Source organism: Heloderma suspectum, chromosome 4, assembly GCF_057233095.1.
Source record: "Heloderma suspectum isolate Gila_16-S chromosome 4, 16-S_ref, whole genome shotgun sequence".
Lineage (NCBI taxonomy): Eukaryota > Metazoa > Chordata > Lepidosauria > Squamata > Helodermatidae > Heloderma > Heloderma suspectum.
In genome coordinates this window covers 226,894,065-226,906,342 of record NC_139461.1, presented here as the reverse complement: position 1 = coordinate 226,906,342, position 12,278 = coordinate 226,894,065, and the positions used below count along the sequence as shown (strand labels likewise).

At 40.6% G+C, this 12,278-nt stretch overlaps 1 protein-coding gene across 4 annotated transcripts in view; it reads right to left on the bottom strand.

Moving 5' to 3' along the window:
• The window catches only part of TUT4 (terminal uridylyl transferase 4), a 54,387-nt gene that overhangs the window by 27,357 nt on the left and 14,752 nt on the right, over positions 1–12,278 (bottom strand). For all 4 annotated transcript variants that reach the window (XM_084852520.1, XM_084852523.1, XM_084852521.1 and 1 more), the window contains exons 6-13: positions 9,862–9,950; positions 7,808–7,859; positions 7,539–7,608; positions 6,886–7,012; positions 5,508–5,627; positions 5,043–5,264; positions 4,753–4,927; positions 2,634–3,364 (exon numbers count right to left, since the gene is read on the bottom strand). In XM_084852520.1, the coding sequence (XP_084708646.1) occupies positions 2,634–3,364; positions 4,753–4,927; positions 5,043–5,264; positions 5,508–5,627; positions 6,886–7,012; positions 7,539–7,608; positions 7,808–7,859; positions 9,862–9,950 (1,586 nt within the window). The remainder of the gene's footprint in view (positions 1–2,633; positions 3,365–4,752; positions 4,928–5,042; positions 5,265–5,507; positions 5,628–6,885; positions 7,013–7,538; positions 7,609–7,807; positions 7,860–9,861; positions 9,951–12,278) is intronic.

Genomic DNA, 12,278 nt, shown 5'->3' with positions numbered 1-12,278 from the left:
GAGAACAGACAGGTGAAAAATGAGGTTGGAAAAATACCAGGTGCCTAGTTAGCCCAAGTCCTAAAAATCTGATGCTGTTATCTAGAAACCTGAAATATTTTCTCAGCTATGAACAGGCAGGTACCTCAAAATTTGATACTGGCTGCTCTCCCACCCACTCCTCCACCCCCTGAAAAGCCAGTCCTGATGGACGCTCCAGAATGGTGTGGGGAGATGGCACAGAGGGTTGCACTATGAGGGCAGAAATTAGCAAATATGGGGGGGGGGGGGTTGTATGAACAGAACTGGCTTCCATTCATGCAAGAGCAGATTTGGATCCAGTCCATCGTAAATATATTTTTCCAATTTGAAAATTACAGAAGGAAACAATAGAAACTATTTTCTAGGATTATAGGAACTAGATATTCATGAATCTAACATGCCCAACAACTGAACATCTGATTTGTATTGTAACTGCATACCTTCATAAACATAAATGGAGAACTCCTACTTTTTCCTTGATCACCATGTCCAAAATCTGGAGAAAGTGGAAGTCTTTCTGAACTAATACTTTAAAAAAAATGTAACAGAATCCCTGCAGAAAACATGTTTTTTACAAGACTCTGGGTAACTCAAAGTATCTTTAACCATTAGCGTCAAGAAGTAGGTAACCTGCAAAAACGAAGATGAACTTCAAGAGTTTTAAGCCCATTTTATACTTGTTCCATGGCTATGCTGTATTTTATTTGACGTATTGACAAAGACAGTCAAAGATTTACATACTAAAAGGATAATAAAAGAAAGCATTCAAAAAGGTATTATTATTATTATTATTGATCAATGAAAACATGCAGACTAGAGAACCAGCAGATACCACAAATTCCCATTAAACATCTTCAGTGACAAATACAATTATCAGGAATCTATCACCTATGGATGGAAAGCCAGGGTTTGGCAGTGGTCTAGCAGTTAGGATATGCTGGAATCAGAAACATGTACTAGAGCCAGAGAAGAGTGCCAAATGAAGTACTGTGAAATGGAGTCAAAGCCTGCATATGGTGTCAGGTATTGTCTGGTTTATTGCTGTAATTCCAACTTTTTAATTGTGTCTATGCCATGCAGTTGTGTACTATGAAAGATAATGAAATAAATTATACAATGCGTTGGATCCACAATACCTGTAAGCAAAACTCTGCTCACAAGACTTTCCAGCTGGAGAAACTATGTGTGTGTGGGGGGGCCTCTGCCCATTCCTCCAGTGGAAACTTCTACTACTATGTTGACCCTTGAGGCAACAGGGTCCTTGGAGGGGGGTGGGCTTCACCATTCCTAGCCAACTTTTGGTAGGGGGCTTTTTCTCACCCCATGGAAATGGGGATGGGGAGAGAAAAAGAACCAGAGAGAGAGGAGCGGTGGAGGGGGGGAGAGAAAGAAAGAGAGAGGGAGATACAGAGACTGAGAGTGAGAAAGAGGGAACAGAGAGAGAAGAGAGATAACCCAGAGAGACTGGCACACACACAGGGTGCAAATTCATGCAAACATACAAACACAACATTTTTTTCCACTTAGTGCCCCACCCTACTACAGCAGCAAATTTGTGGTGGTACCCAGGGCACTTTTTCAAAATGGCAAATGTGCCCATGGGCCCAAGAAGGTTGGAGATCCTGCTTTAGAGGGAGGACAAAGGCATTAGCCACAGCATTTTCATATGCCTCTCCTGCCAGAGAAAAAGGAAACACGGTGAAATGGTTCGCATATGACATCCCACTATGGCTTAATTTACCCACGGGGGCTGTTGCGTCATGTTGCGTGCCAATGGGCACCTGGCTTGTTGTATTGTGTGAACACAGGCAGCAGGAGTTGTTTGAGGGTTAGACAACCCTCAAATGACCCATGGTTTGTTTTAGAGTTGAGTGTTGTCTAACCCTCAAACAACCCCTGCTGCCTGGGTTTGCGTGACATGACAAGTCATGGCAAGGCAGGCACCCATGGCCACCATGCAAAAAATGGTGCAAGTGGGTGCATAGCACAACGTGACAGCACCAGTGGGTTAATTAACTCATATTGGTCTGTCATGACATGCGAACAGGCCCAGAGGATGGATGGAGGAATCTGCAATGAATGTGCTGCCCCGGTCAGATTATTAGCACCTTCCCTGAGACATCTGGCTTCTGGAGGAAACTTGGGGAGTAGCCATCCAGCCCATAAGACCAGCACTTTAGTGAGGTGGTGGAGGCTACCCTGATGGAAAAGGAATGAATTCTCATGAAGCCTGTGTAAGACCTTCCTATCTGTGAGTACTACTGTTGTGAAGGTTAGTGCAGTCACTTATCAAGTAGGAACAACTTGAGATTGTCCTTTATGTCAGGAGGGAGTGTGTAAAACCTTCTAACCAAATTGTTGAGAGTTGTTGTTTATCCCATGCAGCCTCAAGAATGTTAGACAAAACATTAGACAATGGCACCATGGCCAAATAACTGAAAGATTAGAGCAGTAAATTTTTGGGGCTTGGTTCTGGTAACCGAGTCAGATGGATCACTCTGTTTACAAAATAAAACATACCACATATTTATTTAACAAAGATCTTAAAATATGTTTAAGGGAAAGAAGATTTCATAAAAGAAATAGTAAAAGGAGTTTTGAGCTCATTTTACCTTTCCAGAAGTCAAAACAAATTTATCAAATACATAATGCATATCTTCTGTGGTGACTTCATCTTTAGTGTCTTGAATGTCTCCTACTGCTTTGCAGTTGTCCGAGGTAGTTGATGTGCTAGTGCTTGAGCACATACTCTTTTGTGGATACTCCATTACTGAACTCTGTCTACTTTCAGTGTCAGATAATTCACTAACAGAATCTGCATCAAGGGACCTACGTTCACTAAAAACACAATGGTGGCTTGGCTCCTCTTCGGCTGAAGGCTCTTGATCATCCTTTGCTTTAAATGATTTCTGTTCTAATTCACAGCATTCATTAGTAATAAGTGATGCAATTTCCTCTCTGTCTTCAGAGTTTGTGTTTACAATGTCTGGTTTCTTTACCAGCAAGCTTGTTAAGTCTTCAGAAGTACATCTCCTAGACGTAGTTTCCATTTTGCTACATTCATTAAACTCACACTCCTGTATATTACACGCATGACCTGTGTTCTGCTTCTCTGTAATGTTGGCCTGCTGTGGAAGGCAACAATTGTTTACAGGTTCTCCAGTTTTTTTGCTACCAATTTTTCCCTTTTCCTTTTTCTTGGAATCTGGTTTGGGCTTACTCCCATCTTTATTCTGTGGACATGCGAAATATTTATATGCTGTCCTGAACCTCTCAAGGATATACTCAAACACCATCTGGCTGTTCAGGCTCCGTGCAACATTTCTTTTTAGTGCAAAGGGATCTAGAAAAAGACAAACCAGTAATAAGTTTGCTGTTGCTTTTCAGTTAGGACCTTCAGTATGACAACACTATATTGCATTTTAAATACGGCTGCAACATTTTAGTTGATTAATCAAAGTAACTGATGAAAACATTTTGACTGACTAAAAAGGATGTCCCTAATTAATCAGTCAGCAGATATTTTAAGAACAAGTATTTATAAAAGCTGCAGATGGCAACTGCCATCTTAAAAAGAGGTATTCCTTTGCATGGGAGCAAGAACATGGAATGCCTCTTCTAATATGATTCCTGGTGCGACACATGCCTGCATCATCTAAAAATAAAGTATTCCTGTTTTATTCAGAACTATTGTTTTTTCTCATATTCAATCTTAATCAATTTAATCAAACCAATCAAATCTGTACAAAACTCATGATTTCATTAATCAAGTGAATCAAACTTATATCATTTAAAAATAGGGCTGAAGTCCTATACTATTATCCATAGAACTTATGCAAAAAAAAAATTATCTTGAAACCAACATTTTTTTTTATTACAAGGTTGAATGATAATATAACAAAGACAGGAATAACAAGACTGTCATTCCCATTCTCATCAGTATGACTGCTCAACAAGGATTTTTCTCCTCACTGATCCACTGTTCCACATTTGTGGAGTTAATGCAGTGCTAGGCTAGGCCAAACATTAAAACTACATCCAAAACAGTGACCAAATTCACACGATCATCTCGGCCCACCATAGCTTGCTTAAACCATGGTGGGTTGTGGTGTGTACCAGCTGCTCTTTTGAATATTCATGCCATGGCAGTCAGTTGCTGTGGCTTATCGTGTTGTGTGAATCCGGTGAGGGTGGCTTATGTAAACCCAAGGCTGTTTAACCCTTGCTTAAGCCACCCTCGCCAGGTTCACATGACACTATAAGCCACAGTGATCGCCCACTCTGGCTTCAATATTCAAAAGGGTGGCTGGCACACAGTAGGCCGAGGTGATAACATGAACACTCAGTATTTTGGCATAAACATACGAAGAAACTGCAATGGCACGTTTTTTGCGTTTGAAATTACTTTGAAAATCCAGAAAGGAATATATGCCCCCCCCATGGGGGGGGAACAACTTGAGGCCGTTACTCCTCTAGAAATATGATCTATTCAGCTACAGAGATGTTTGAATACAAATTCAAAGGAAACTGTTAAATTTTTAAATTAATCCATTTAATTAATTAATGGCCTCAGATGCATGTCAGTCAACAAGGCCAAGTATGTGACAGACTGACAAAAAAAAATATTTGTACCCAATGTAGCAAAAGATAGTGTTTTATATAGAGAAAGTCAGATAAGTAAGGCAAAGTTAAAACATTCCCAAAGTCTTATTACAAAATGCAGTGCCTCACCTTCAATGGCTATTCGCCTTTTAGGCCAGATTTTGTTCTCTCTGGTTAAAAGTTCTTGTACCCGTATGCTGATAACATATTCTTCCAAAGCAAATTCCAGTGTATAAAACTTCAACAATTCTAACCACAGTTGTCCCAGAGATATCTGGTGTGGTGTTTCCAACGCTAACTTAGACTGAAAGCAGAAAAAGGAAATTTAAAAGTTCTGATTTTTTGGTCATTAAATGTAGACATTTCAAGAAGAAATCAAGAAAGAAAATGCCAATTTCCATTTAAAGACAATTACTTACATTGCCATTTTTCTCCTTTGGATTACTCTGGGTGTCTGTTTCTAGGTTTGCTGCATTCTTGTTACTACCTCTGTGCTGTTCACCTTTAGCTTTTCCTTCCACACCACTCAAATTTTTCCCTGCTCCATTATTGGATGGTTTGTATTCCCACACTACATACTTTTCATTTTCTATACCCTTCAGCTGGTAGTCATCAGCCTTCTTAGAATCAAAACCTTCGATCTAAAAGAAAAGGGAAAAAAGACTTTTCAAATAACAAAATCACATGCTATATATAAAGAGGTTCAGACATATAAACATTTATTTTATACTATAAATTATGTTAAGATATGAATAGCCAACAGATATCCAAAAGTTACTTTAGACACGTCCAGTGGAATGTTGACTTTTTCCTTTGGGTCAATGGAACTAATCACATGGTTCTTAAATCCAGGCCCTTATATTTTACTTTTTTAATAAACTTACCCAACTGCCTAAATATGATGGTAGTATACGTGGTCCTCTTTGTTGAAGGAAAAATATCACCATTAAGGCAAAGGAATATGAAGGGATGCCACCTTCTGCCTGGCAGTCAATATGGCACAACTACAAAAAGGGAGAAGAAAGGCCTTAGTTCTATGATGTACTTCTATTTTTTTTTAAAGCAAAACATAGTAGACCTTGCAAACCTTGAGTGTAGGCAGCCAGCATTTTGCAGTCATAGGATAAAGGCCTACATAACCAGGACTTAGTCTGAAGGCACATAATGCAGCAACTTTGTTGAAGTTAAGCAGGTGTGAGTCTGGTCAGTGCCTGGATTGGGAGACCACCTGGGACCCCTATGTACTGTACCTTAAGTTACATGATGGAAGAAAGGCAGGACAGGAATGTCATAAAATAAACAAGCCCATTATCTACAAACCAACCTGACAAGAGATAAACAATGTACATGGCCTGGAAAACATCCAAATATTTAACTCATGAAAAATTTAGATAAGGGCGAGTTCCATTTATATAAGCAAAGGTTACATGTAAGACACCCATTCAATTCAGGTATCTACAAGATTTCGTTAAAACGGACATCAGAGGGGGTTTTATATAACATACACTTGCAGACTGTCATAAGCATGCATACACCTTTGCATGGCCAGAGTGTAAGTGACATTCCTCAAGTGGAATGCAGACATCCTTTGAAGGCAATAAACCAGAATCTGGAAAAACACTTTTTTATGATTACTCTAGCCAGAACTCATGAACTATATGTACTGTTCCATTCTGTCATCATTTGTATCTCCCATCAATTCAACTTTGTTGCTTAGGAAACTCTGACTCATCTTTCACATCTCAAATATGCTGATTTCCTTCTCCCTATAGAGTTTGCTGTATCTGTAGAATTAAACTCTGACTAATTTGGATATAAGAAAGATGCAACACAAGGGGCCAAGGTTCTTGTATGCAGATCCATTATAGCACACAACAAATGTTTCCTGACTTCCACTTACAACTCCATCTCCTTACACTGTATTGGAGGCTGTTCTGTAGGGTCCTCTGATTTTTTTGGAGCATCTTTCAGGAACTACAGGGAGCTTCCATGGAAAGAGGAGGCCTGAGAAGTCCTGATGCACATCTAGGAAGCCTCAGTGTGTGTATGGAAGCTCTGTATTCAGTCACTTGGATTTTATTCAAATGCTCTATACTTTCTGATTCAGAAAGAGGTATCATTTAAAAAGAAATATATAATTTAAAAATGTATTCTTTACAGTACTTATATTACAACATATTGCTTAAGTGTTGTAAAAGTTTTATTGCATTTACATAAGAAGTACACATGAAAGGAAGAAATGTGTTTATTTTAAAAACTTACTCTCGCCCAGTAACGAAAAGCCAACACCAAAGGAACAAGGACTGGCTCTAGTTTGCCGAGTGCAGCTAGCAGGTCAGTTGTAAGGCAGGCCACATCATTTCCAGCACTTACTTTGCAAGTTAAACCACTGACATTGAAAGAAATTTTAAGAAAAGTTGTATCACTGTCTTTTTTTTGTTTCTGAAAACAAAAAAACCTAAAGAACATGCAACTCTTCCCATATATATATATATATATATATGCATGCATGCATGCATGCAGTCTGCATTAGTTTCTTTCCATGTGTTGATTTCTTCCACCAGATACTGAAGTTTATTTATTACTTTGGCCACAATCCAGCCAAACATTAAGCACTTTTAAGTCCCACTGGATTCAAAAGAAGGATTAAGAATACACTCAAATCTCTCCCACTGAAATCAATGGGTCTTAAAAGTGCTTAACATTTTGGCTGAACTGTGCTTTGTTGTTTTTGAGGTATCTATGAAAAGCTCTGTTCCTTGACAAATTAGGAAATAGTTCTAAAGCTAGCTCCAAAAATTTAAGAATTAAATTTTATCCTTTGCAATCTAAAATGGATTCTAAAATATTAAACTGAAGTTGGTATCGTCTCAATAATCCTTTTAACATGAACCCATAACACAAAGTACACAAACCTTTTAACATCTTTACAAAAAACAACAGGAACTTTGGCATGGAAATCTGATTCCACATCAGAGTAAGAAGCTGAAGGAGAAAAAACAAAACAAAAGAGTGTATCAGGAAATAGAAGTGTCTCCCATAGTTCTCCCAAATGGATTCAAATTCATCTGGGTAATATAGCAGGTTAGAAGTCTACTATGTCCTCTGTCAGCTCCCTTTGTATTCCCAGCATCAATCAGAAAATGGAGAAAGTAAATGAGAAATAAAGAACAACGAAACTTACCGCTGTTTTTCAAAATATCAAGCACCTGTATCAGAACATCTGGATGACTCATCTAAAATAATGAGCAAGAAGGTTATTTTACCCTTATTTTGATTCTACCAAAGCAAACAGGACAATCATATTCATAACAGTCATAATGTACGATCCAGCCTCTTTCTGCCTGTACAACAAGCAGAGCACAGGGTCTTATGCTTGTATAAACTGGCCTGCTGTACTTGCCCTCTGGAACCTGAATCAAGTCACCAAGAATTGTGCACAATGAAGGGTCCTCCCATGCAATCTAGTACCTGGGACTGGGTTCAGCTCAAGTGTACCACCTACTTATTTTTATTTATTTATTTGTGATATTTATATACTGCTAAATATAATAAAATCCCTAAGCAGTTCATATATCTGCTTGGAGAATGCATTTGGGCATGCTGTTGTCAGTATTCAGTTGAGGAAGGGGCTACCCAGGGTAGAAAGAAACCCTATAGTTGCTACAGAGGTGTCTACACCTTACAAGGTCTCACCCCAAGGGTTCAAGGAGCTGTAAGAGACTAGGATGACTGCCCCTAACAGCACAAAGTGGATTACCGATCTCATGCACTAGTTACTGCATTTGGTGCAGTCACTTGGCCTGATATTCAAGTCCCTTCTAGATTCCTTTACGTCTCCAGTGTGAGGTATGGTGAGCTGCAAACTGCTCAGCAAAGGCAGCAAGACACCCTTTCAACTCCAGGATCCCTCACCCATATTGCTTGTGACAACATCAATGAGAGGCCACTTTGCAGGTATGCCTCCTGACTCCTGCACGTAAAGGTTGGATCAGACAAGCTGTCACTCTAAAGTCAAAGCAGCCCATGCTGCTTCGTGTACATCTCCTCTCAAAACCCACATATTCCACAAAGCCTTTCCTGGACCTCTGCAGACTCACATACTTAGTAAAAAATTTCAAGAATGGTAGCCGTGTTAGTCTGTAGCAGCAAACATAACCAAGTGTCTTGTAACACCTTAAAGGCTAACGAATTTATTAAGGCATATGTTTTCATAGACTAAAGGTGCATCCTATCTGGATGCTGGTCAGCCTCCAAACTCTGATGGGTATCCTATGCAGACTGGGAGAAGTGCGGAGGCGATTATCACCTCCATGCTTCTCCTGCTCTGCATTTTTGCTAGACGGGCATTTTTGCCCATCTAGCTAGGGCTCTGCAGAGGGGGAGGGAACAAGGCCGAACCGCCCAGGGAACTTTTTTGTGAACCACCCAGAGAGCTTTGGCTATGGGGTGGTATAGAAATATAGTGAATTAATAAATGCATGCTTGGGATAGCTTGTATCCCACTTCCCCAGTCCCCTCCCCACCCACAGAACTGCCCACTTTCCGTCCCTCTCCAAGGTCGCTTTTGCAAGCCTGGAGATGCTGCTGGCGTAGTTCTCTCCACGCTGGCTGCAAGGAGGAGGGGGCAAGGAGCTCGGACTCCTCAGTCTGGGTGCTGTCTCCAATCTCGGTTCCAGGAATCCAAACTATCTTATGGTCCCCCAGACGCTGTCCAGGGGCCATAGAATTGCTCTCTGGAATATACCTCATCAGAAGCATGAGGTGCAGAATCCTCCTCTACCCTCATTCTCTCCTTCCTTTATCAAATATGTACCCCAGGCCTAAGCACATTTTCTCAGATGCAAGACCCAATTGTTTCAATAGAACTTACTTCCAAATCAGTATGCTTTGTACTATGGCATCCATTTCTTTTGTCCTGTTACATATAACTTAATCATCAAAATTATCATAGCCTATATCCTACTTATGTATAAGCTAAACTCTGGTTTAAAAGAAGGAATTGGCAATCGAAATATTAAATATTGTTTTGAAGCAACTAGACTGGACTGAAATTAGGATTTTTGTGTTTATTCATAATAAAATTTCTGGTGGAACATTCTGAGAGTGCTTGCTTAGTGTAATTCCAGGTCAAGAACCTCATCGTTGGTTCAGAAACCTATAGTAGTAAAAAAATCTTTGAGACCATGGCCATAAAATATTTCTAATTAGATAACATTGCAGATATTTTTAACTTACCGTGGAGGGAAATTTTATATCAATATTAACATCACTAGTTTTAAAAGCAAATCTAGTTAGACAGGATCCATACATCCTCAATGAACACTCTGAAAATAAAGAAAGAATGTAAGCAATCATGTGGCTTTCATAACCTTTTGCAATACTTCGATGCTACTATGGCTGCAATCTTAAAGCAAATGAGCTAGGAAGCAAGTCCTATTGCTTCAGAATATATAAATGTATTATTTTCCCTTCCAGTGATACGGTATTTTATGGTCAGAAAAGCAGAAATGTTCATACTAGTAAACAATAGTGTAAACGACAACAGCATTGATTCACTTGCTATTTCAGATCCCCTTTGGTTCAGAGATACAACTGACACAGATACAGGCCCTACTGTATACTGACCTGCATCACACGTAAGAGCAACCCAGAGTATAGGTTGAGTATGGGTTGTTGTTGAATCGTGGGTTGTCATTATGTGCGAACCCTGCACTATGATCTAACTATGGGTTGCTAAGTATGAATAGCCCAAAGTTCACAACCCAACAACAAACCATGGGTTCTCTTCCTCAGTTCATGGTTAAAACCCTTTGTTAAACCATAGTACAAGGCTCGCATGTAATAACGACACACGATTCAATGACAACCCATACTCTGGGACAAGGCTCATATGACACGATAACCCACAATGGCTTATTTAACCCATCATTGGTTATTGTGTCATCTGTCGGAAATTTTTAAATCCACGATGGCTTATTTGGCCAAAATAAGCCACTCTGATAACCCATGGTCTGCACTAAGGGTTATTTAACCCACTGTAGGTTATTGTGCCATCTGGTGCTCAGTGTGTCTTATTCCGATCGCCTATAGAGTTGCCTGGAAAGAGCAGTCAAAACCGTTGTGGCCACTGTGCTCCAGCCAGTAGAACCCTTTTTCTGAGATCTGACAAGCAGCCCAGGGACAACTGCAACCAAACAAGCACAGCCAGCCTTCCTGATACTGTGCTACAGTTACAAAATGACAGCTTTCCCTGCCTACAATGACAGCCTTGTGCTATTGCGCTACCCCGCTAAAGTGAAGTTACACAATGACAGGCTTCCCTGATCACTATTTTGAAAGTGCGTAACTGGGAAATAGGGGAAAATAGAGGAATAGAGAAAGAACTGCTCACTTTTCCTTGAAGAAGCACAGTTCCTCAATAATCCACTACAGCACCTGGAGGCTCCCCATGACGGCACCCCACTTGTGCAATTTCACCCCATTCCAGCAAACTGTCAGGGAGTTATAGATCCCACCCCCTTTTTCCTGTTATGCGCACTTTTCCATGAAGAAGCAAAATTGTGCAATTATTCACTGCAGCATCTGAAGGCTCCCCATGAGGGCACCCCACCGGTGCAATTTTGCCCCATTCCAGAAAACTGTCAGGGAGTTATAACTCCCACCCCCTTTTTCCTTCTCTGGCCACTTCTCCAAAATGGCTGTGGGGGATGCACAATTGCACTTCTGCGCCATTGCACAATTTCTCTTTAGTGCTGAAGCACAATGTTGGGGGGTGAAATGTGCAACTCCACTTTATTATTGTCAATTTTGGACAATAAAGGCATCTATGCCAGCAATGGCTATGGAGGGAAATGCACAACTGAGGGTTTTGTCCCAATCCTGCAAAACCCCAAGGGTTTATTTGTGCTACCCTCTTTTTGTTGCACCTGGGATTCTCCCTCACCTGAGGTAATTGCACAGGGTTTTGATGGTACATTGGCTGCCTCCCTACTAGGAGAGGCTGCATATGAAGTTTGGTTCTGATCCTGCAAACCTGCATGGTATTATAGTTGCCATCCCCTTTTTGGTGCAGCCAGGATTTTCCCTCCTCTGGGGTCATTGCACAGGGTTTTGATGGTGTATTGGGTGTCTCCTGACTAGGGAGAGACTGTGTGTGAAGTTTGGTCCTGATCCTGAAACCTTCCAGTGCTTTAGAGCCACGGTGATGCTGGAAGACGGGAATTCAGCCCCTGTACTTCACCCCACACCTCTCCCCTCTCACTGGAATATTGTGGAAGGTTAAAACAGGCTGCTGCAATGTTGTCAATGGGTGAAACAGCGCCACTGCTCAGGCAGGAGGACTGCAGCAGGACAGGGGGTGGTGGGGATGACTCAGATTATGCAGTCATCTATTAGCCCAGTCGTATGGCGGGGCATCGTGGACTATTTCAAAAATAAGCTACAGTGAGTAGCTTAAGCCACCATAGCTTAAAGTGACAACAACCTAGACCATGTTTGGATGTTACGTGTGAACCAGGCCTGAACCGTGAACTGTGTTTCTTCCTGATAAATGTCAAATTCTCTCAACATCAGATGCAAGCACAATGGATAAACTATAGGATTACTTATATAAAAATAATACATTTTGATACGTTCACAGACAAAGCATTCAT